The sequence below is a fragment of the Microcaecilia unicolor genome, chromosome 7 (assembly GCF_901765095.1).
Source record: "Microcaecilia unicolor chromosome 7, aMicUni1.1, whole genome shotgun sequence".
In the NCBI taxonomy this organism is placed as follows: Eukaryota; Metazoa; Chordata; class Amphibia; order Gymnophiona; family Siphonopidae; genus Microcaecilia; species Microcaecilia unicolor.
The window spans coordinates 305,195,625-305,222,073 of NC_044037.1; the positions used below are offsets into that span (position 1 = coordinate 305,195,625).

The 26,449-nt window shown below is 45.3% G+C and overlaps 1 protein-coding gene across 1 annotated transcript in view; it reads right to left on the reverse strand.

Annotated features, from left to right (window-relative positions):
• The window catches only part of IHH (Indian hedgehog signaling molecule), a 125,378-nt gene that overhangs the window by 22,885 nt on the left and 76,044 nt on the right, over positions 1-26,449 (reverse strand). The window contains exon 2 of the mRNA XM_030210239.1: positions 21,999-22,260. Coding sequence (XP_030066099.1) covers positions 21,999-22,260 — 262 coding nt within the window. The remainder of the gene's footprint in view (positions 1-21,998; positions 22,261-26,449) is intronic.

The following is a 26,449-nucleotide window of genomic DNA, read 5'->3' on the forward strand; positions in this document are numbered from 1 at the left end:
ACTGATTCACTGAGTCTGTGGACAGGTGTCTTTCATACAGGTGACCATTGCCGACAGCTGTCTGTCATGCAGGTAACGAGTTGATTTGGAGCATCTACCTGGTCTGTAGGGGCCAGATCTCTTACTGGTTGGTGGGGGATCAAATACTTATTTCCCTCTGCAGAATGCAAATAAATTCATATACTTTCCACAATGTGATTTTCCGGATTTAATTTGTGATGTGCTATCTCTCACTGTTACCAATAACCTACCCTTCAATTATGGGCTGCTCATGTCTTTGTCAGTGGGCAAACTTACAAAATCAGCAAGGGATCAAATACTTATTTCCACCACTGTAGATTAAGGTAGGATCGAGCAGTCACCGAAGCATTTCTTGATGGTAGATCTATCAAATCTAGCATGTAGGCAGGGGCTTCCCCATAAATTATCTTGTGAGTCAATGAGCAGATTTTGAAGGCAATACGGTCTTTAATGGGGAGCCAGTGTAGTTTATAATGAAGAGGTTGAGCATGATCAAAGCGCGATTTGCCTAATATTAGCCTTGCAGCCGTGTTTTGAGCAGACAGAGTTGTCAAAGTTACTGCCATGTTACTCTTTGGCTCTCTGGGCCCGATATTCAAAGTGATTTAACCAGTCAGCAATAGCCACTGACCGGTTAAATTACACATAACCGGCTACTCGCGAATATTCAGCAGGAGATAACTGGTTATTTCTGATGAACATTCGCGGTTAGCGCATAACCAGGAGCCCGCTATCTTGGGGTGTTCCAGGGGCATTTCTGGGGTGGGTCACACTTAGGGCCCGATGTTCAGCGCTAATCAGGCAAGGTTAGTGCATAAAAACCTGTCCTATCTTTATGCGCCAGCCGATGGCTAATATCGGCTTAACCGGTTATCGACTGGCAACCCAAAATGAAGCCAGATATTCAATGCTGGTCACCGGAAATGATCCGGCAATGAGTATCTGGGTTCAGTGCTGGCAGCGGACTTTCACTGCACTGCCCGCTTCAGTTCAAAATCGGGGGGGGGGGGTGTGGATACATGACTTTTTTTGTAGGGTTTTGTGTTACTTCACAATTAGACTGGTAGTGGAGGGAGTTTGTGTTGCTGTCACGGAGATGAAACCAGAATTTGAATATTCTTTCATAATATTGTGAATGATTAGGGGAACGGCCGAAACTCTGTGAACAAGGACTGTCTGGAAGTGGAAGGTTTCCATTGAGGGTTTTGTCCCATTCTATGTCATTTGGAGTTAATAATAAACTCCAGTCCTTGTTTCCATATAGAAGGATTGGTTGAATGATATTATCAACTAATTTTAATAGTAGCTTTTCGGGGATGAGGGTTTTCTTTGTTGCATATACGGATCTTAGAGCATTTTCTCTTTGCATCTAGTTAAAAAGTCCCAGATGCCTTAATCTCAGGCCAAGGTGTGTTCAAGTTCTTGTTTATTTATGAAGAATTTGAAATTGTGTTGGAGGTTTTTTTTTGTCATTTCCAGGTTCACTCGTAAGGCTCAGGATTGGCAGTAAGTCTCCAGTAGGTTTTGATTCTCTTATAAACCTGGGGTAGAGGACGGGATGAATCTGCATATAACAAGCATTTGATTTCTGAGGCTCCAGTATTGAGGGGAATTCATTGATAAAAGATCAGGAGGGTCAAGCTGCAGTTTTGGAGTCCTGTTTTTAGGATTTCCCTAACAAATGTTCTTGATATGTATTTTCATAAGGTGGAGGAACTGCCTGCAAATATTTCTTGTGCAGATCCATTAGGGAAAAGGGAAAGGGAAATGATATACTGCCTTTCTGTGGTATTTTGCAACTACATTCAAAGCAGTTTACATATATTCAGGTACTTATTCTGTACCAGGGGCAATGGAGGGTTAAGTGACTTGCCCAGAGTCACAAGGAGCTACAGTGGGAATCAAACTCAGTTCCCCAGGATCAAAGTCCACTGCACTAACCACTAGGCTACTCCTCCACTAGCAACATTCCATGTAGAAGCCTGCCCTTGCAGGTCAGCAATGCGGCAGGACATCAGATTCACAGAAACAGAAGCCTGTGCGGCTGCGTTGCTGATCTGCAAGGGCAGGCTTCTACATGGAATGTTGCTAGTGGGATAGAAACATTCCATGTAGAATCTGAAATAGGGAAATGGGACTTGACATACCGCCTTTCTGAGGTTTTTGCAACTACATTCAAAGCGGTTTACATATATTCAGGTACTTATTTTGTACCAGGGGCAATGGAGGGTTAAGTGACTTGCCCAGAGTCACAAGGAGATGCAGTGGGAATTGAACTCAGTTCCCCAGGATCAAAGTCCACTGCACTAACCACTAGGCTACTCCTCCACTCATTCCACCAATAAGAGCCAACCTCATCAGTGATGTCACAATGGCTTGATTGCCCAATACTTGGCTCACTTCTGATATTGTGATGTCATAAGGGAAAGGGGGAAGGGAAATGGAACTTGATATACCGTCTTTCTGAGGTTTTTGCAAATACATTCAAAGCGGTTTACATATATTCAGATACGTATTTTGTTCCAGGAGCAATGGAGGGTTAAATGACTTGCCCAGAGTCACAAGGAGTTGCAGTGGGAATTGAACTCAGTTCCCCAGGATCAAGGTCCACTGCACTAACCACTAGGCTACTCCTCCACTAGCAACATTCCATGTAGAAGCCTGCCCTTGCAGATCACCAATGCGGCCAGCCGCACAGGCTTCTGTTTCTGTGAGTCTGAAGTCCTGCAGGTTGCTGATCTGCAAGGGCAAGCTTCTATATGGAATGTTGCTAGTGGAATAGCAACATTCCATGTAGAATCTCAAATAGGGAAAGGGAAATGGGACTTGATATACTGCCTTTCTGTGGTATTTTGCAACTACATTCACAAGGAGCTGCAGTGGGAATCGAACCCAGTTCCCCAGGGTCAAAGTCTGGTGCACTAACCACTTGGCTACTCCTCCACTTCAGGTATCCTGAAAACCTGATTTATGCCTCTCTTCCCCCCCCCCCCCCCCCCCCCCAATACTGCAGTTTGACACCTCTGATGTAGATATTGAAGGGGTGGGGCTGAGCAACATCCCTGTCTCACTTTGGCTGAAGATCTCTGTCTATAGGGTTGTTTTATTTTCATCTTACAGCTGATGAATACATAGATTTAATCGTATTATAGGATTTCCCCCCAATTCCAGTTTGCAATAGTTTAAAAACATCAGAAACGAGTCTATGATATCATCAAGTCCATGCACTCTCTTTCTGACTGTCTCAACCTCCCTCTGTTTTTTCTCTCATGTGCACTCCAAATTTCTCTGGCTCTCCAAGCCTCACTATACCCCAGCCATCACCCCCCACCCCATGCAAATGCACAATGGGCTTTTCCTTATCTCTGTCAAGTAAGTGCCTTAAATATCTCTCTGTGGAGAGGGTTCTTCTATCAGGATCTTGTCTCACACAAAGGGGAACCATGATTGGATGTTGAACACACAGCAGGCAGGCAATCATCAACATGCAGAAATTCATCCAGGCACTTGTGGGAACAGGTCCTTAATTTCCACACCAGTGACTGCTTCACTCTAACATACCCATTTGCAGAGGCTGAAGATGGTTAGCCATCTGGGAAAGGGGATCTCCCTACTCCATGTGTGCTAATCACTCACTGCATCCCTCCACTGACACTGCACAGTGCTATGGACACACAGCTAGGGAAAAGCAGCATAAATACAAAGATCAAAATAATTAAAGAACTATCTTTATTAAAAAATTATATTGTAAATAAACTTTAAGTACTAAAATATACACAATTCCAGAAAAAAAGCATTGCTTTTGTAAATAAAAGCCTTTTGAACAGTAGTCTCTACCATGCTCGTTACTGGGACTTGGTCAGCAGATCGAGTTTCTTTCTCCTAGGCCTCCGTCCTGATCTCCTCGACTGCTGCTCTTTCTTCTGCTGTCGCTGTTTCTTGCGACCCCCTCTTTTCCTCGCCTTCTTCCATGTCACATCGCCCGAGGACTCTAGTTCTTCAGAAGAAGGCGCTCTGAAAGCAGAAGAGGCACATCTGTGAGTAAACAGTAACATTTGGGACAGTGTTCAGAGAGTGCAGGACTCAAGCAAGTCCTGGGAGCCAAAGAACAGATGCTGGGATCTGTAGGCCTCAACACACACACAAAAAAAACATGACTGGCCTGAAGCCTCCCTCCAGAACATTAGAACATAAGCGTTTGCCATACTGGGACAGACCAAAGGTCCATCAAGCCCAGTATCCTGTTTCCAACAGTGGCCAATCCAGGTCACTAGTACCTGGCAAGATCCCAAAATAGTAGAATACATTTTATGATGCTTATCCTAGAAATAAGCAATGGATTTTCCCCCAAGGTCACTGAGCAGGTCTGCTCTACAGATCAAGGAGGTCAGGGGTAGGGTTACCATATGTCCAGATTTACCCGGACATGTCCTCTTTTTGAGGACATGTCCGGGCAACCGGGCGGGTTTTCCCAATCTGCCCGTTTGTCCGGCTTTCTGGACAAATGGGCAGGCTGGCGGGTGGGCCGTCCTATGCTAACCTCCCGGCCCTCCCCTCCCCTTACTTACTACTCTACTGCCCTGGTGGTCTAGTGACCTGTTCCGCCTTCGGGGCAGGAAAGAGGCCCCTCTTTCCTGCCCGGAGCACTGCCCTGCATCCTGTTGCTGATCTCGGCGCTGATTCAAAATGGCCACCGAGAGTTGAAGCGACCTTGCTAGAATTCAACTCTTGGCGGCCATTTTGAATCAGCGCCGAGATCACGAACAGGAAGGATGCATGCAGGGCAGCGCTCCAGGCAGAAAAGAGGGGGCTCTTTCCTGCCCCGAAGAGGTCACTAGACTAGGTAAGGGGAGGGGGGTGACGGGGAGGGGGAGTGACGGGGTGTGTGACAGGGGGGAGGGGAAAATGTGACGGGGCGGAGCGAGGGCGGGAAAGGGGGTGGGGTGTGAAAGGGGGCGGGGTGAGGTGTGAAAGGGGGCGGGTGGGTGTGAAAGGGGCGGGGCATGTGTCCTCCTTTTGGGGGGGGGGGACAAAATATGGTAACCCTTGTCAGGGGCAGGAGGGGCCAATCTTGGAATCACCTCACTGCACCTGTGGACTCGGGGGCTCCTTCCTTGCAATGACAAGTCCATGAATACAGTGCAGATAAAACAAGGCCTGGCTCAGCCCATCACTCAGGACCTGGAGTTGACTGACTGCTTTCATGATTTCTTTCTACCGGTGTCTGAGAGCAGACTTCACTTGGTTCCCTCTGATCTCACTGACTAAAGGACCCAAGGAACTGAGGAACACAAAGACTCAGGTGTTCTAGGTAGGACCTGCAACCCACAGATATGGAGAAACATGAGCTTCCCACTCCCTTCCCCCATGATGCAGCAACACAGAAACAGGTCCAGAATCCTGGGAAAATGACCCTATAATGCAATGCTACCGGGGCTGAAAGTGGGAGGGAACAACCCCAGGCTGTGTAGTCACACACTTGTTTCCAAACTCTCCACAGCTATTTTTCTTTTTTTATCAGCTCTGATGTACCCCAACTGCCCTGTAGCTGGACAGGCAGCAGGAGAGGCAACTTAAGTGCATGGTCATCCTACAGCTTATAGACATACAGAGTAACATAGTAGATGACGGCAGAAAAAGACCTGCACGGTCCATCCAGTCTGCCCAACAAGATAACTCATATGTGCTACTTTATGTGTATACCCTACTTTGATTTGTACCTGTGCTCTTCAGGGCACAGACCGTATAAGTCTGCCCACCACTATCCCCTCCTCCCAACCACCAGCCCCCCCCTCCCAACCACCAGCTCTGGCACAGACCATACAAGTCTGCCCAGCACTATCCCCGCCTCCCAACCACCAGCCCCGCCTCCCAACCACCGGCTCTGGCACAGACCGTATAAGTCTGCCCAGCACTATCCCCTCCTCCCAACCACCAGCCCTGCCTCCCAACCACCGGCTCTGGCACAGACCGTATAAGTCTGCCCAGCACTATCCCCTCCTCCCAACCACCAGCCCCGCCTCCCAACCACCGGCTCTGGCACAGACCGTATAAGTCTGCCCAGCACTATCCCCGCCTCCCAACCACCAGCCCCGCCTCCCAACCACCAGCTCTGGCACAGACCTTATAAGTCTGCCCAGCACTATCCCCGCCTCCCAACCACCAGCCCCGCCTCTCACCACCGGTTCTGGCACAGACCGTATAAGTCTGCCCAGCACTATCCCCGCCTCCCAACCACCAGCCCCGCCTCCCACCACTGGCTCTGGCACAGACCGCACACAATCCACAAACGTGGAAAGAACACCAAAGTCCAACAAAGAAACTCACAGCAAAAAAAGAGTTGGGTGGTGGATCAAAGCTCAATGACAGAGCAGGGGGTGTACAATAATGAATAAAATCTTTTATTGAAGACTCTTAATCTTGTCACGGTACCATGTTAAGGTACAGATGTGCCTGCCTCAGGAATCTCTCTTCTAAAGTCCAACTAAACAAAAAATGTCTTCATTGTTGATGAATAAACACACTAGGGCGTGTGTAACAGTTGTTAAAATCTAAGATGAGGTCTTGAAAAAGACCGTTTTTTAAAAAACGAATGATAATCCTTAAAGGATGCGCTGCCTGTTGGACTTTAGAAGACAGACTCCTGAGGCAGGCACATTGTGTACCGAAACATGGTAGGCACCGCGTCGAGTCAAAATGAAGAGTCTTCAATAAAAGATTCTAGTCATCATTGTGCTCGCCCTGGTCGGTCATTGAAGAGCTTTGATCTACCACCCACTCTTTTTTTTTGCTGTCATCTACGGCTGCCATGGAGCCAGAGTCGCTGTACAAGCGGCACAGTCTTGAGAGATTGTCCCCACGGCAGTGTCTGCTTAAGCATTTCTCCTGCTGCCGGCCCAGAAGGAGGGGGCTGAAGGCTGATTATGAGAGGCGAGGGAAATGCTGGTGATGGAAGGAAGTGGGGGAGAACAGAGATGCTGGGGTGAGAAGCAAGGCAGACGCTAATATAAGGAGAGATAAAGACAGGGAATGGAAGCAGGGAAAATCCTGGGGAAGGAGAGAGAAAGTCCAGGTGGTGATGTCAGAGGCAGGATGCTAGATGCTGGAGACCAGAAGAAAGCAAAGTAAAGAAATGGATGAGGGCTGATGTGGAGGCAAAAGGACTGGAAGAGGTAAATGAAGAAAGATGAAAGAAGGCTGGAAATGAACAGAAGAGAGAAGGAGGTTGAGAAAGACAAAACTCAGAAGTTTCCATGCTACAAAAGAAAGAGCAGAGGGTGCGGGGTGGGAGAGGATGTGGGGTGGGGGTTTACAAAGAGCTCAAGAGAGGTGGCCAACCCTCTCCCTTCCAAAATATATAAATTAGTGCCCATCTGCATTTGTCCCAGAAAAGACTGTCAAGTCCACAGTGTGGTAATACACGGACTGACTCGGGGGCAAATTCCTCCCCCACTCCCAACCCAGTGATACAATGTTACAAGGACTGGCTTTGAGGGAAAAATGCGCCCATGGTGCAGCTGGAGAGGTCATGAGGGAAACTCAGAGGCATGATAAAGGTTTCAGTGCAGTGATGTGATGTGATGGGGGTGGGGGTGGAATCACTGAAGTAGGGGAGACTTGGTAAGACATTTGGGAGTGGTGTTAGATAATGATTGGGACTCGTTGAGGTGGGAGCTCAGTTTGAAGGGTTAGTAGGGAGCTCAGCGTGATGGCAGGAGTTAATGCAGTTGTGGGGGTCTAAGTGAACTGGGGGGAGGGGGTTAGTAAGGGGACTGTGAGAAGGAGTTCACTGAGACAATAGTTGAGGGCTCAATGAGATGATTGGGGATGTGTTTGATGACAGCCCTCAGTTCAGTGATGTGGTCAGGGGGGTCAGTGATATGGTGCAGTTTCAGATAGATGAGGGCAGTTCAAGGCAGTGATTGGGCAGGGGGTCTTTGAGCAGTGATGTGGGAGGGTGGGTCACTGATATGGTGGGGTTTTAGTTAGATGACAGCAGTTGACGGCACTACTGGGGAGGGTCTCAGTGGAGTGATGTGACAGGGGGTCAGTGATATGGTGCAGTTTCAGATAGATGAGGGCAGTTCAAGGCAGTGATTGGGGAGGGGGTCTTTGAGCAGTGATGTGGGAGGGGGGGTCACTGATATGGTGGGGTTTTAGTTAGATAACAGCAGTTGACGGCACTACTGGGGGGGGTTTCAGTGGAGTGGTGTGGCAGGGGGTCAGTGATATGGTGCAGTTCAGGGCAGTGAGTGGGGGGGGTCTTTGAGCAGTGATGTGGGGGGGTCACTGATATGGTGGGGTTTTAGTTAGATGACAGCAGTTGACGGCACTACTGGGGGATCTCAGTGGAGTGATGTGACAGGGGGTCAGTGATATGATGCAGTTCAGGGCAGTGAGGTGGGGGGGGGGGGATCTGAGTGGAGTGATGCAGCTTGGCGAGGTGACAGTGAGAGAGCTCAGTGAAGCCAGGGGGAGGAGGGCGGTGGGGAGGGCTCGGTGTGTTGTCAGTTCTTGGTGCAATGATGGGTAGATTGGCTAACGGAAACACAGATGTTGACATGTGGAAGCCACTGGTAGGAGCCTATTGAGTAAAGAAAACAGGCGCCTGATTTCCTTCTGACCAGGTGAGAGCACATTTGGCAGCTGTGAGCTGGTATAAACAACAGCACCTAATTCCTGGGTTCCATGGGGTCCATGTGGAAGTTTGAGCCTCGCCTACGCTGCCGCCCTCTCTACACCCCTTGCAAACACACACAATGGAAGTGAAGCGGCTATTCACGGAATGGGAAGAATTGTAGCTCTTATGCGCAGATGTGCAGTTATTCTAAACATTTACACTGCATACATGTTCATGATACATATAATCCCCCCTCTCCCCCATCTGCCCAGTTGTGTCTGCTGCCTTAAAGGAGGTAAAAGGTTCTGGATTTGATGCACTGCCTTTGTTTATGGGTTTTTTCATGTTTATTATACTGACTTTCCAACCAATTGGTCAAAGCACTTTACATACTTTATCTGCAGATCCATTCTTTGTCCTTAATGGGGTCAGAATAGATCTTTATTCAATCTCTGGTCTACCTTTCCCCCCCCCCCCCCCCTCGATATTATGGGCCATTAGTGTCTGTTTGAACTTATGCTTGAATTCTGCCAGGGTTTGAAATCTGTCCCAGGTGTCGACCCCCCCCCCCCCCCCCTCTTGGGGTAAAACGCATTTCCTCACACATTCCTCCCTTCGGATTCACATAATGCTCTCGTATTCTTTAGTTTCTCATTCCCACCTATTGATTTCCATTTACGGAGGGAGCGAAGTCCCAGAGATTTCCACAATCTTAATAGACAGACATTTGAAATTAAAGCAGCTCAATATAAAACTCAAAAAAATAATCAGACTGCAAAAAAAGAGAATGATCTGGACTACAGAATGTTTCCTGTTGCTGCCTTACTGAAGCCTGCTGGAGATTTGAATGTTTGAATCATATCTCCCTCTTTCTCTTCCTTCTTATACAGCGTGCTTATCAATCTTTTTGTGGCGATGACACCACAATCATGACCAAATAAAATTGTGTGACCACCCCCCTCCCTCCCTGGAGGTACAGAATAATAATGTACCTATAGAGATCCCACCCACCCAGGTCACAACCTCAAATGTGGGTTTGGTGACCCCATTTGGAAGCTCAGTTCTACAGAGTTCGGTTTTCAAACTGACCCGCCCAGGTAAATCCCCCCCCCCCCCCCATCCCAAAGGCTAAATGCAACCAATGAAAGACAAGGGGTGGATGGAGGGGGGGGCAAAGTACATATGGGGCTTTGATTTTCAAATCCTCACATCCTTTCAGACCCTTAAATGTTGTAATGCTGTTCAGCAATTCTCCGTTTTTAAAATCATCTTCCATCTTCTCAAATCCTTCTCAACCCACCTTGCAGGTTTTCTTATCCACCAACAGACCCAGTTTCCCTTCTAGCCCTCACCTAATGTCACTCATAAAGTCATTGAACAGGATCAGACCTTTTGCACGGATTCCTGTGGTTCTCCCGCTACCCATTTTTCCTTCACCAGAGTGGACCCCGTCTGAATTATGTTTTTCTACCAGTCTTATCATTTTCCTTCTAGTTCTCAGACTGGACAATTTTTTATTTTCTTTTTTTTGTTACATTTGTACCCTGCACTTTCCCACTCATGGCAGGCTCAAAGCGGCTTACATGGGGCAATGGAGGGTTAAGTGACTTGCCCAGAGTCACAAGGAGCTGCCTGTGCCGGGAATTGAACTCAGTTCCTCAGGACCAAAGTCCACCACCCTAACCACTAGGCCACTCCTCCACTCCAATGTGCTCACCAGTCTCCTATATGGACCAGTATCAAAGCTTTTCTAGAAACCAGACCAGCCACATCTACTGCATTCTGCCACTGCTTAAACTGCCTCTCTGGTCACTTCATATGAATATGAGTTTGAGTTTCAACTACACCCTCTTCCAAATCCAAGCTCATGGCAAATTACAGCCCAGGTATTCAAGTTATCTTCCACTCCCAACGGACTTCAGACGTCAAAGAAAAGATCCAAGTTTGTTTGTTTATATCTTCTCCATGTGAAATCACGTCTACGATCCTGTAACTCAGAGTAATGGAGGAACCTAGTTCAATTCCCATTGCAGCTCCATTTCCCCAGGTAGAAAATCAGATTGGGAGCCCAGTAGGGACAGAGAAAATACCCGATTGGAATACGTAGCATTGGCGTAGCTATGGGTGGGCCCTGGGTGGGCACATGTCCACCCATTCTTGGCTCAGGCCCACCTTGTCTGGCCTCCAAAATAGTTCAGCAGTGGCTGCCTCACTCATCTCTCTCCCTCTCCTCCACCCCCAAATCTGGCATTTACTTCCCGCTTGGAGCTCCACAGTACCTGCCTTCTCTGTTCTACCTCAGCACCTTTCTCAGCAGCAGCCGCCATGCATGTCTCTGTCACATTTAGATGCTTTCTTTTGCCCTGCCCTCACTTCCTACCTGGCAGGACATGGCAGAGGGAAGCCTGAGGGGCTGGCTGGCCAGGCAGTGGATGTACATTGCTGTTGTGGAAAGTACCTAGGTATGAGGGTAGTTTCAGAGAGGGGAGAGATGCTGGGCCTCGGGGAGCGGGGAATGCAGGATCTGGGAGTGCAGGAGAGGGAGAAAGATGCAGGACAACGGAGGGTGGATTTTGGAAGGCCCACCCATCCAAATTCTGGGCCCACCCAAAATGAAAGGTCTGGCTACGCCCCTGATATGTAGACCATTTTGGTTGTTCCACCCAAGACCATGACCTTCTAACCCCTCCTTTACCTTCAGACCAGTGGGTTACAGGATCCTTAACTAACACAGTTTCACAAGGAAAAGGTTTTGTCAGATAAATCTGATCTATTTAGATGATCATGTGACCAGAGTGGTGGGCTAGTTGCTGGGGGGGAGGGGCACTCAGTGGACAGTTCAGTACTATGAGAATACTTACCGAGTCACACTCAGGCATCGTCTCTCGCTGTCCTCTGCCTGCAGCTGATGTGACACCCATGTCCTACAGTCCCATGGGGGTCCCAGCATCCCTTCTACTCCAGTTCTAGAGGCCCCCCTCCATGCTGCACGCACAGAGGAACCAGGGGGAAAGCCGGACACACGCAGCTCTGGGACAGAAAACAAAATTTTGTAACATCAAAAGAGTCTTGTGGAAAACATTACTTGAGTTCAGTGAGAAGGTACTTACCAGACTGACCTGCTATCCAGACGGAGCCAGAGTTATTAACCCAGCTGTGTGCCGAAGGACCAAGGGGCCAACCAGGTCCCTGACCCTCCCCTGCTGTCACCTCTGAGCTTCCAGTCACCAGACCCCAGAGAGAGACTTTGTAACAGTCCATCAAATGCACTATGGGATGTGTGGTCCTGCTCGAAATTCTGGTATCATCCGTTTTTAAACACTTTAGGTACTACAGATTTTAGGATTGGTCACCGTATAGATGTAGGTTAATTTCTTTCTTTTTTTTTTATTTGTACCCCGCGCTTTCCCACTCATGGCAGGCTCAATGTGGCTTACATGGGGGGGGGCAATGGAGGGTTAAGTGACTTGCCCAGAGTCACAAGGAGCTGCCTGTGCCTGAAGTGGGAATCAAACTCAGTTCCTCAGGACCAAAGTCCACCACCCTAACCACTAGGCCACTCCTCCACTGTTGCTACTATTTGAGATTCTACATGGAATGTTGCTACTATTGGAGATTCTACATGGAATGTTGCTATTCCACTAGCAACATTCCATGTAGAAGTCGGCCCTTGCAGATCACCAATGTGGCCGCGCAGGCTTCTGTGAGTCTGATGTCCTGCACGTCACAGAAACAGAAGCCTGTGCAGCCTTCTACATGGAATGTTGGTAGTGGAATAGCAACATTCCATGTAGAATCTCCAATAGTAGCAACATTCCATGTAGAATCTCCAATAGTATCTATTTTATTTTTGTTACATTTGTACCCTGCACTTTCCCACTCATGGCAGGCTCAATGCGGCTTACATGGGGCAATGGAGGGTTAAGTGACTTGCCCAGAGTCACAAGGAGCTGCCTGTGCCTGAAGTGGGAATCAAACTGAGTTCCCCAGGACCAAAGTCCACCACCCTAACCCACTAGGCCATTCCTCCACTCCATCTTATCACACTATTTTCATTTCCATTACATTACATTTATTAGCATTAAACATACCAATCAATAGCTTGGACGTCAGCTTATTTCCATATTAATTGATATATGAACATATGTTCTTTATTAGATATTACAAGTGGATTTTTTGGATACAAAAGGTAATGATGAATACAAATTTTTATATTTTTTACGTCAAGAAAGATGTTAATGATTATAACTTATTTAAAATAATAATTACAAGATGTAATACATGTCTTTTTCAGACAAGTATTGGTGTCCTTTGTGACACCATTAATTTAACAAATTGTCTACAAATATCTTTTCTTTTGTGAGAATATATATCTCATTAATTACTACTATTTACTGTGTCAAAATCTAATATTATAATCTACTTAAATTGTTATTTTCATTTTTACTTGTATTTCTATGTTACTTGCCCCGTCTTTGGCTGTTTTCAAATCCAGGCTAAAAGCCCACCTCTTTAACGCTGCTTTCGACTCCTAACCAGTACTCACTTGCCCTGTACCCTTTTATCCCCACCTCTTTAATTCCCTTACCTCTTAGTTGTTCTGTCTGTTTGCCTGTCCTCTTTAGATTGTGAGCTCTTTGAGCAGAGACTGTCTTTTCATGTATGGTGTACAGCGCTGCGTATGCCTTGTAGCGCTATAGAAGTGATAAGTAGTAGTAGTAATGTAGAAGCCTGCCCTTGCAGATCAGCAATGCGGCCGCGCAGGCTTCTGTTTCTGTGAGTCTTACAGAAGCCTGCGCGGCCGCATTGCTGATCTGCAAGGGCAGGCTTCTAGATGGAATGTTGCTAGTGGAGGAGTAGCCTAGTGGTTAGTGCAGTGGAACATGGGATGTTGCTACTATTGGAGATTCTGGAATGTTGTTGTTACTTGAGATTCTACATGGAATGTTGCTACTATTGGAGATTCTGTTGCTACTATTTGAGATTCTACATGGAATGTTGCTATTCCACTAGCAACATTCCATATACTTAGTTTAGTATTAGTTTACCGAGTTCCTGCTTACAGCGGCAGGAGATTGGGTCACTGAGGTGTCACAGTGGGGGTAGAATTATGAAGTATGATGTTTTATGTGCAGAAAAAGACTCTGGTAAGAATATGCACATGGAAGTGCACACGCACCTAGATGACCAGCACATGTGTTTCAAAGCTCCCGCAGGCGGTGCTGGGACTGCAGTGGAAATGGGGGGACCATTGAGGAGTAAAGGTGACGGTGCACAAGAGGAATCAGCTGGAAGATGCTAGGGAGGGGGAAAGGAGAGGAAGGCAGAGCAATGGAGGAGGAGGAGATGGGGGCAATGGAAGGAAGAAAAGGGGAATCAGAGAGAAGGAATGAATTAGGAGAGGGAATGCGTTTTTTGGGGGGGGGGTGAGAGGGGATTAGGTCTTTGCTGGTAGTTAAGAGGGGATGACTTGGAAAGCTGATCTTGTAGAGGAGGAAACGATGGGGGATGAGCCTGGAGAGCAGGAGAATGAATCCTCCAAAAACTAGGCCTTGAAAATAATTCCTAAGTCCCATCTCTCGGGACCCAAACCAAACATATTTTTCTGGCAGTTGCACCCATAACAGTCCGCCAGGGGACCTGTTGCTCCTGTAATCGTTCTTTTCTGGTGAAAGTATAAAGTATATTGTGGAGATCAAGGAAACAAACTCCTGTTTTAATGCAGAATAGGAATCGTTTAATTTTTTTCTACTGACGCTTCTGTAGGAGAATCCAGCTATTGCAAAACAGAGAACCACATCTGATTTTTAAAGCCTGTTGGAGTTCCCAGGGATCTGTCCTTGGACCGCTTCTCTTCTCAATCTACACCTCCTCCCTAGGCTCACTGATCTCATCTCATGGTTTTCAGTATCATCTTTATACTGATGACACCCAGCTATATCTCTCCACACCAGACATCACCACGGAGACCCAGGCCAAGGTATCGGCCTGCTTATCTGACATTGCAGCCTGGATGTCCAACCGCCACCTGAAGCTAAACATGGCCAAAACCGAGCTCCTCGTCTTCCCACCCAAACCCACCTCTCCTCTTCCTCCACTCTCTATCTCAGTTGATAACACCCTCATCCTCCTCGTCCCATCTGCCCGCAACCTCGGAGTCATCTTCGACTCCTCCCTCTCCTTCTCTGCGCATATCCAACAGACTGCAAAGACCTGTCGCTTCTTCCTCTTCAACATCAGCAAAATTCGCCCTTTCCTATCTGAGCAAACCACACGAACTCTCGTCCATGCTCTCATTACCTCTCGCCTTGACTACTGCAACCTACTCCTCACCGGCCTCCCACGTAGCCATCTATCCCCCCTTCAATCCGTTCAGAACGCTGCCGCACGTCTTATATTCCGCCAGAACCGATATACTCACATCACTCCTCTCCTCAAATCACTTCACTGGCTTCCGATCAGATACCGCATACAATTCAAGCTTCTCCTCCTTACCTACAAATGCACCCGGTCTGCGGCTCCTCACTACCTCTCTACCCTCATCTCCCCCTATGTCCCCGCCCATAACCTCCGCTCACAGGACAAATCCCTCCTGTCAGTTCCCTTCTCCACCACTGCCAACTCCAGGCTCCGCTCATTCTGCCTTGCCTCACCCTTCGCCTGGAACAATCTTCCTCAACCCCTACGCCAAGCTCCCTCCCTACCCATTTTCAAATCTCTGCTTAAAACTCACCTCTTCAATGCCGCGTTCGGCACCTAACCTCTCATGAAATATAGTATCACCTACCAGACGGACTCTACACTTGTCTTTAGATTGTACACCTGTCTTTTTAGATTGTAAGCTCCTTGAGCAGGGACTGTCCTTCCATGTTAAATTGTACAGCACTGCGTAACCCTAGTAGCGCTTTAGAAATGTTAAGTAGTAGTAGTAGTAGTAGTAGTAGTAACCAGAGCTGAGATTGTGATGTCATAATGCCTCATTCCACCAATGCCTAAGAGCCAACCTCATCAGTGATGTCACAATGGCTTGATTGGCCTATATTTGTCTCACTCTTATCTATTAGATTGTAAGCTCTTTGAGCAGGGACTGTCCTTCTTTGTTAAACTGTACAGCGCTGCGTAACCCTAGTAGCGCTCTAGAAATGTTAAGTAGTAGTAGTAGTATTACATATAGCAGTGATTTAACCAGAGCTGAGATTGTGATGTCATAATGCCTCATTCCACCAATGCCTAAGAGCCAACCTCATCAGTGATGTCACAATGGCTTGATTGTCCTATATTTGTCTCAGTCTTATCTATTAGATTGTAAGCTCTTTGAGCAGGGACTGTCCTTCCATGTTAAATTGTACAGCGCTGCGTAACCCTAGTAGCGCTCTAGAAATGTTAAGTAGTAGTAGTAGTATTACATATAGCAGTGATTTAACCAGAGCTGAGATTGTGATGTCATAATGCCTCATTCCACCAATGCCTAAGAGCCAACCTCATCAGTGATGTCACAATGGCTTGATTGGCCTATATTTGTCTCACTCTTATCTATTAGATTGTAAGCTCTTTGAGCAGGGACTGTCCTTCCATGTTAAATTGTACAGCGCTGCGTAACCCTAGTAGCGCTTTAGAAATGTTAAGTAGTAGTAGTAGATTTGAGGGCACCAAACCTCTACTTGCGAGGCTTCACTGCCTTCCTATTGAGGCCCATGAGGTTTTCAAGCTGTGCTGTTTGGTCTTTCTGATATCGCATGATTCTGCCCCATTATATATGCTACAAGCGATATCGTTAAGAGGTTACAATTTCCTTCATCACTAGGGGTTCAATATAAATCTATAGTAGATGCTTCTTTTACTTATGAAGCAGCTAAATGGTGGGGAAAGAACCAAATGTCATTAGCCATCAGTTCCACTATGCTATTTTCGGAAAGCTCTTAAAACCTGGCTATTCCAAAAAGTGGCATTAATTCGATATTTGGTGTATTTGGTTAGGTTATTGCTGGTTGGTTTTAAAATGTTGTAATTCTAGGATTATGTCCTTTAGCCACATCGATCCATTTTGTTTTCTGGTTTTTTTTTTTTGCAGCATGTTAAATATTAGATGTAATAATAATACTTCTATTTTTATGCATTTGCTACTTCTTTACTGGTTGAGGGTCTCTGGAAGTCTCTGCCTGATATTTGGAAAACGTTTGAAGTTTTGGCTATTCAACAAGTATTTTAATGAAAATATTTTAATGTTGATTTTCACTATCCATTGGGAAGTTTATTTTATCTTCCCTGAGAAGAAGGATAAGAGGAGAGAGAACAAATGAAAGGGCAGATCTGGAAAAGAATTTAGGAGAAGACGGACACAGAAAGTGGAACAGACACGACATTTTTAAAAAGTGCCCAGACCACAAAGGTAGAAAAGAAAAAATATATACTTTAAGGATTGTGATGTGTGTGCTTTTTTTCTATATATATATATTTTTTTATTTAATAGAATACAAGGGAAAATTCATTTCTCTCTTTCTCCAGTATTGCACTGCTTATAGACAAGTCTGTCTTTCTTGCAGGGGGAGGGGGGGGGGGGGGTCTCCAGGTCAGTTTTTGTCTGCATGTTTTTTTGTGGTCCTTTATTTTGTATAAGGTCATGTTCTGTCTGTATGTGCAGCTTTTGGAACCTGGAGAAAAGACGGCTGAGGGGAGATATGATAGAGGTCTATAAAATAATGAGTGGAGTGGAACGGGTAGACGTGAATCATTTGTTTACTCTTTCCACAAATACTAGGACTAGGGGGCATGCGATGAATCTACAATGTAGTAAATTTAAAACGAATCGGAGAAAATCTTTCTTCACTCAACGTGTAATTAAACTCTGGAATTCGTTACCAGAGAATGTGGTAAAGGCGGTTAGCTTAGCGGGGTTTAAAAAGGTCTGGACGGCTTCCTAAAGGAACAGTCCATAGACCATTATTAAATTGACTTGGGGAAAATCCACTATTTCTGGGATAAACAGTATAAAATGTTTTTGTACTTTTTTGGGATCTTGCCAGGTATTTGTGACCTGGATTGGCCGCTGTTGGAAACAGGATGCTGGGCTTGATGGACCTTTGGTCTTTCCCAGTATGACAATACTTATGTACTTATGACAGACAGACACAGAAACAAAATACAAACATACATACAGATGCATTAGAAATCATTCCAAGCAAACCCTCCCCCCCCCCCCCCCCCCACTACTTGCCACACCCCATCTCTCATCCCTGTTGGGCTGGATCTTAATGAATCAATATGTATTTCATTTTCTTTGTTGTAACTTTTACTGTAAAACATTGTGACTGAACCATATTTATCTATTTATTTGTTGCATTTGTATCCCACATTTTCCCACCTATTTGCAGGCTCAATGTGGCTTACATAGTACCGTCAAAGGCGTTTGCCCAGTCGGTGGATAACAAATACAAAGTTGTATAGTGATCGTATGATGTATAAGTGGAGGGTCGAAATGGATAAAGATTGCGTGATGTCCTGTGCAATCATAGTCATGCTGTGTTGGTAGGTGAAGAGGGTTACGTGGGGTCGTTGGGGTAGGCCTTTTTGGAGAGGTAGGTTTTTAGTGATTTCCTGAAGTTCAAGAGGTCGTGGATTGTTTTCACAGCTTTTGGGAGCCCATTCCGTAGTTGTGCGCTTATGTAGGAGAAGCCGGCTGCGTAAGTTGTTTTGTATTTCAGACCTTTGCAATTTGGGTAGTGTAGGTTTAGGTAGGATCTTGATGATCTGACTTTGTTTCTTATTGGTAAGTCTATGAGATCTGTCAAGTATCCTGGGACTACGCCGTACATGATTTTGTATATAGCTTTCTTAATGGTTGCTATGCACAATAATGCAATATGCTACTAGCTGCCTGTTGTGTTGGGACAGTGACACCCTGTGGCTAAACTGTGACATGCATCCCTTGAAAACTGTTGACAATATCTACCTTCTCATTCTGGGGTCCTTTTACTAAGGTGCACTGAAAAATGGTCTGCGCTAGCGTAGGTGCGTGTTTTGGACAGGCACAGAATCATTTTTCAGCGCCTTGGGTGGGGGGGGGGCTGAAAATTGGAATGTCCATTTTGGTTCTGAGAACTTACCGCCAGCCATTGACTTAGCAGTAAGGTCTCATGCGTTAACCGGGCGGTAATGGTCAACGCTCATTCAAATGCCGATTACCAACCATGCACCAGAAAATAAAAATATTTTCTGACAAGCGTATTGGATGCGTGTCAAAAATGAAATTACCGCCCAAGCCATGCGGTAACTTGGAACTGGTGCTCATTGGAAGCGTGTAGACGCTTACACAGCTTAGTAAAAGGGCCCTTCTATAACTTGGCATCTAAAGTTAGGCGCCATTTGTGCATGTGTGTTAATGTTTAATAGACTTTTAAATTTTACAATGCACACAACTGCCTTAATTTGTAAATGCATGGGCGGGATATGGGCATAAGTACATAAGTATTGCCATACTGGGACAGACCAAAGGTCCATCAAGCCCAGCATCCTGTTTCCAACTGTGGCCAATCCAGGTCACAAATACCTAGCAAGATCCCAAAAAAGTACAAAACATTTTATACTGCTTATCCCAGAAATAGTGGATTTTCCCCAAGTCCAATTTAATAATGTTCTGTGGACTTTTCCTTTAGGAAGCCATCCAAACCTTTTTAAAACTATGCTAAGCTAACCGCCTTTACCACATTCTCTGGCAATGAATTCCAGAGTTTAATTACACGTTGAGTGAAGAACAATTTTCTCTGATTCGTTTTAAATTTACAGATATAGGTAAAAAGTGGGATGTTTGACCACGGAAATACAAATCCTGGAGACAATATCATAAAAACTTCTTTATTGAAGAAAAGACTCGACACAATCGAGCGGCCAATCCAGGCTTCAAGAACCCGGCAAAACCACAAAAAAAAAAATGAATAATGTTCAATGGACTTTTCCCGCAGGAATCTGTCCAAACCCCCTTTAAATTCCGTAAGGCCAGCTGCTGTCACTACATTCTCCGGCAACGAGTTCCAGAGTCCAACTAAATGCTGAGTAAAGAAAAACTTTCTCCTGTTTGTTTTAAATCTACCATATTCTAGCTTCATCTTGTGTCCCCTGGTTCTATTATTGTTTGAAAGTGTAAGCAAACGCTCACATCTGTCTGCTCTACTCCGCTCATTATCTTGTAGACTTCTATCATATCACCCCTCAGCCGCCTTTTCTCCAAGCTGAAGAGCCCTAACTGTCTTAGCCTTTCCTCATAGGGAAGTCGTTCCATCCCTTTTATCATTTTCATCGCCCTTCTCTGCACCTTCTCCAAACACAAGCGCCCTATATAAGAGGTTTAGGGAGGCTAAGCCTCTCCAGCCCCAGCTGTAACCTTTCCTGCCCACCAGTCCACTGCCTTCCTGTCCTCCGTCACTTCTATATCCTGCTGCTGTCTTTTAGCACCTTTTACTCCCTTCCTCCCTCCCATTTCTACCTCTAATAGGTCCACGCAAATAAACAAGACAAGTTATATTCACGTACAATAGGTATTTCCCTGTTCCTGGAGGGCATGAGGCAATGGAAGGTCAAATGACTTTCCCAAGGACACAGGGAGGAGTGTCAGCGTGATTTGAACCCTGGTCTCTCTAGTGCACAGCCTGCTACTTTAAAAACTAGGTTACTGCTCCACTCCATCCAATGGCAGTAAGTGTTCCTTGGACCTAAAATCTATCCAGTTCATGGCTGAAGCCTTCCATTATGAAGGGAGGGGTTGGTTTGAGAGAGGTATCAGGAGGAACCAGGGTGATGACGATACCGGGTGGTATAAGTGCTAGCAACTACAGTGCAGATTGCAAAATCAGCTCATGTAAAGCTCTGTGGGATCATACACCTTTTTGAAATTCCCCCTGTACATGCTGCAAATATACATGTATTTGCCTACATCCATACAGGGATTTTACAGAAGACTCCATGTTCAGCAGAGCTTTTTGTAAAATACGAGAAGAATTGAGTACAGCTGATTTGGTCGTCTCAATTACCATCTCCATAATCTATCTGAAATGGGCCTTTTAACCTTTACAGCTGTACATGTTTTTTTTAAACCATTTTCTTCATTTTATTCTAATCACCCTTTTGAAAGTTAAATGGTAACAACAGAATTCCGTTACGTTCTCCATCCAGTTATTAACTCAGTTTTGATCATGTAACGATCACTGTTGCAAGTGGCTGTAAAACCGTTACCTTTTGCGACAAATCCTGTGGTCCAAAACAGGTCTCCTCTTATTGGTTCCAGAACCGGCTGTGCCGTGAAGCAGTCATTTATTTCATCTAGCGTGTCTTCATGTGACATTTGCCCCAGTCAATGCTGGGATAATTGCAATCACTCATTATAATTTAGTTGCCAAATCGGTTAGCATTTCTATCTTCTGTCTGTTCATTCTGATTGGGGAGATGGTAGTATACCCCCATTGCTATTCTCTGTCCCTTCACACATGGGATTTCTACCCATAAAAATTCCATGGTGCATTCTGTTTCCTGCAGAACTTTTATTCTATTTGGGGGTCAATATTGAAAGTGATTTAAATGGCCAGTTTGTGGGTTGTCCGGGAGTGAAGTTAGGGCAGAGTAGAATCCTGAGCTGGTTAGTGGCAATTTTCAGTCCGCACCCTGGCTAAGTAACTGCGTAAAGTGAGCAAATAAAATGCATGGTACTGGACTCCAGTGTGGCAAACCTTCATGAGCACGCACGCAATGCCTAATAATTGCCATTATAAAAAAATTGAATACACTATATGGCAATTATCTTGCTCAAGAGAACCCTCTGATCATAAATAGTGGCAAGCTTGTCCGATCTTACTTTTCTCTATGAATGGAGGAAAAGACTTCAGATGTTCAGCTTATTGTTGTGAATCTTTCAACAAAGCTGCCGTGCGAACTTCCTCATCAGTCCGAAAAACCTCTAAGAAGCTGAGACAGACCCGAAGGAACATTATCAGGACGTTATCTCTTATATGTTCAGTGTACAGCGCTGCGTATGTCTAGTAGCGCTATAGAAATGGTAAGTAGTAGTAATAGTAGAACAGGGTAGTTACTGAATCCTCCCTTGGAAACACCTCAAAAGTTTCTCGGCTTCAACCTCACTCACAAGATGCATGAACACAGCATTCAAGTCCCCAAATGAAAGAGTAGACGGACCCCAAACACAGCTTCCCTTTGCTCCCAAACTGCATGAAACAACCATCGTCTACCATAAGAGTCATCTTCTATAGTGTAAACATGGACATGCTTTGAGCCTCCGCTAACAGGTGACACAGAGGACTCAGCAGTTCTAAGGTTCCTGTAGACCCTCTCAACCTGTGCTTCTAGCTCTTACCTGATTTTACAGAGCAGTGGATGTGGGCTTTGGACTCGTAGAATACCCAGTCAAAGCCAGCTTCCACAGCCAATCGGGCCAGTAAGCCATACTTATTGCGGTCACGATCTGAGGTGGTGATGTCCACAGCCCGGCCCTCGTAGTGCAGTGACTCTTCTGAATGGTGGCCATCCTCATCCCAGCCTTCTGTGACTCGCAACTTTACCCCTGGCCACTGGTTCATGACAGAAATGGCCAATGAGTTGAGTCGATCTTTGCAGCGCTGTGGGGAGAGAGAAAGAGAGAAGATTCAGAGGTGAGCAGAAGAATGTCAGGACTACCACAGTTACACCACCTCTAGTGGTACAGCAGAAGGGCTCATTCCGCTTAGATTATTGCAATCTGCTTCTTGCTGGCCTCCCACTTAGTCACCTCTCCCCCCTCCAGTCGGTTCAAAACTCTGCTGCCCGTCTCGTCTTCCGCCAGGGTCGCTTTACTCATATTACCCCTCTCCTCAGGTCGCTTCACTGGCTCCCTATCCGTTTTCGCATCCTGTTCAAACTTCTTCTACTAACCTATAAATGTACTCACTCTGCTGCTCCCCAGTATCTCTCCACACTCATCCTTCCCTACACCCCTTCCCGTGCACTCCGCTCCATGGATAAATCGTTATCTGTTCCCTTCTCCACTACTGCCAACTCCAGACTTCGCTCCTTCTGTCTCGCTGCACCCTACGCCTGGAATAAACTTCCTGAGCCCCTACGTCTTGCCCCATCCTTGACCATCTTTAAATCTAGATTGAAAGCCGACCTCTAACATTGCTTTTGACTTGTAACCACTCGCCTCCACCTCCCTCCTCTTTCCTCTACACATTAATTGATTTGCTTGCTTTATTTTTTTGTCTATTAGATTGTAAGCTTCTTCTACTAACCTATAAATGTACTCACTCTGCTGCTCCCCAGTATCTCTCCACACTCGTCCTTCCCTACACCCCTTCCCGTGCACTCCGCTCCATGGATAAATCCTTCTTATCTGTTCCCTTCTCCACTACTGCCAACTCCAGGCTTCGCTCCTTCTGTCTTGCTGCACCCTATGCCTGGAATAGACTTCCTCAGCCCCTACGTCTTACCTCATCCTTGACCATCTTTAAATCTAGTTTAAAAGCCCACCTCTTTGATATTGCTTTTGACTTGTAACCACTTGCCTCCACCTACCCTCCTCTCCTCTTTCCTCTACAAATTAATTGCTTTGCTTGCTTTATTTTTGTCTATTAGATTGTAAGCTCTTTGAGCAGGGACTGTCTTTCTTATATGTTTGTGCAGCGCTGCGTACGCCTTGTAGCGCTATAGAAATGCTAAATAGTAGTAGTAGTATTCCCCTAACTCTCATGCTATGAACTGTATAGCCAGGGTCTATCCCAATAACAGAATGAGATCTCACTGATAGCAGGGGATATCAGTGCCATAACTAGCCCTGGAATAAGAAGCTCTGTCCTCAAAAGGATATGAAGAGAAACCATACCACCCTCCCTCAACCACACCACTGCCAACCCCTTAGGAGGAATGATTGCTAGCAGCAGAATCCTGTTCATCTTGTCCCATTAAATCATGTTGTCTATGTGTTTAGTGATTGTACTCTTTATAACAGTTTCCAGTATTTTGCTTGGCACTAACATCAGGCTTACCGGTCTGTAATTTCCTGGATCACCCCTGGATAAGTACATAAGTATTGCCACACTGGGACAGACCAAAGGTCCATCAAGCCCAGCATCCTGTTTCCAACAGTGGCCAATCCAGGTCACAAATACCTGGCAAGATCCTGAAAAAGTTCAATACTGCTTATCCCAGAAATAAGCAGTGGATTTTCCCCTTTTTTAAAATAGGTGCTACATTGGCCACCCTCCAATCTTCAGGTGCTACAGATGATTTTAATGACAAGTTACAGGTCACTAACAGCAGATCTGCAAATTTATATTTGAGTTTGTTCAGTACCCTGGGGTGTATGCCATCTGGTCTGGGTCATTTACTACTCTTTAATTTATCAATTTGACTCAGTACATCTTCCAGGTTCACCCAGATTTCTAGGTTTAAAAAGGTTTGGACAAATTCTTGGAGGAAAAATCCCTAAACTGCTATTAAAGTAGGAAAGGCTCTTCTTGTCCCTGTGGGTAGGTAACATGAAATCTTGGTACTTTGGGGGATTCTGCTAAGTACTTGTGACCTTATATTGTATGGTGATCCCTCCAAAACCCATACTGTACACCATTGTACTGTATGGCTGCAGGTGTCACTTATATGTGAGTACAGTAGGTGTTTGGTGGATTTTGCAGGGCTCACACTTTCCACCACAAGTGTAACAGTTAAAATGGATTATGAGCCTGGGTCCCCTTCTCCACAATGCACTGCACCGACCACTAGGCTACTCCAAGGACTTGCCTGCCATAACATCTGAAGCTGTCATAGAGGCTGGTATGTACTATTTCTTTTAATCTTGGGGGGGGGGGGAGTGGAAGTGGGTCAGTGGCCACTGTGGGAGTAAGGGGGGGGGTCATTCCTTTATTCCTCCAGTGGTCATTTAGAGCACTTTTTATGTGGCTTAGTTGTTATTGAAACAGGTCTAGTTCAAAATGTCTTAGTTTTAGTCCTGGACGTTTTTGTTTTGTTTAATTATGACAGAAAAACGTTTAGGTCTTAGGAATGCTCAAATCCTGCTCTTAACACACCCCTGAGACACCCAATTGAGATTTGGATGTACTGCAGATAAAATGCATAGAAAAATGTCTGGAAAATGGGCTTAGAAAATATTGATTTGGACGTTTTGATGAGAAAAACGTGCAAATGTTGTTTTATGCCACTTTTTAGACATTTTCTCTTTTAAAAATGAGCCCCAGGGCTCTTCAGCTTGGAGAATATTGACAGTACATCAAATAAAGGAAAATAAATATCATAGAAATCTATAAAATCCGGAGTGGACTGAATGGGTAGATGTGAATTGCTTGTTTACTCTTTCCAAAAATATAAGGACTAGGGGATACGAAATGAAACTACTAAGTAGTAAATTTTAAACAAATCAGAGAAAATATTTCTTCACTTAATGTGTAATTAAAATCTGGAATTTGTTGTCGGAGAACATTGTAAAAGCAGTTAACTTAGCAGGCTTTAAAAAAGGTATTTTTTTATTTCGTTGAGTTTTTAAAACTTCACGGAGTGTCCTCAGTCTTTGTATTCAAAAAGGGTTTGGACAAGTTCCTCAAAGAAAAGTCTATAAGTCATTATTAAGCTGGACTTGGGAAAACCACTGCTTCTTTCTTGTATAAGCAGCGTAAAATCAGATTTACTCTTTTTGGGATCTTGCGAGGTACTTGTGACCTGGATTGGCCACTGTTGGAAACAGGATGCTGGGCTTGATGGACCTTTGGTCTGTCCCAGTATGAAAATGCTTATGTTCTTATGCTCTTAAGTCCATAGTCTGTTATTGAGATGGACATGGGGGAACCACTGCTGTCCCTGGGATCAGTAGCATGGAATGTTGCTACTATTTGGCATTCTAGAATCTTGCTACTCTTTGGGGTTCTGGAATCTTGTTACTCTTTGGGATTCCAGAACGTTGCTACTCTTTGGGGTTCTACATGGAATGTTGCTACTATTTGGCATTCTAGAATCTTGTTACTCTTTGGGGTTCTGGAATCTTGTTACTCTTTGGGATTCCAGAATGTTGCTACTATTCGTGGTTCTGCCAGGTACCTGTGATCTGGATTGGTCACTGTTGGAAGCAGGATGCTAGGCTTGATGTACCTTCGGTCTGTCCCAGTATGGCAATGCTTATGTACCTATTATTATTATTAAAATCTTTTATATAGTTCTCACAAGCAAATTAAAACAATCCAAGTGGTGTACAATAACTACCTACCCCAACATCCTCTCTCCTAAACCTAACAATCCTAAAACAGTGATACTATCCGGATAGTGCTGAGGCAGTCTATCATGATATTCTGCACAGAAATCGAAGCGTATTCTATAACAATGAGTGTAACTTAATTGTTTAACTAGCTAATCAGCACTGTTAATTGGATGTTAACAAGCAATTATCAGCACTAATTGGCATTAAGATTTATGCGCACAACTCGCTAAGCATATTCCGTAACATGGTGCGCCTAAATTCTAAGTTGCATAGTTGAAAGGGGGTGTGGCCATGGGCGGGGCATGGGCATATGTTGTTATAGAATACATCCGCTCTGCGCCTAATTTAGGCATCAGGATTCAGGCCAAGTAAATCATGGCAAAAATGGCCGCAACTACATTTGGTCGTGTGGAGAGGCGCTTGGCATTAATCTATATACCACGTGGAAATTTAAGCCTATTCTATAAAATTTAGGCGTACTTTACAAAACATGCCTTGGCGTATTTTTTTCCACGCAGAATTTTCAGGCACCATATAAAGAAACGAGCCCTTTGTGCTAAATGTCCCAAATC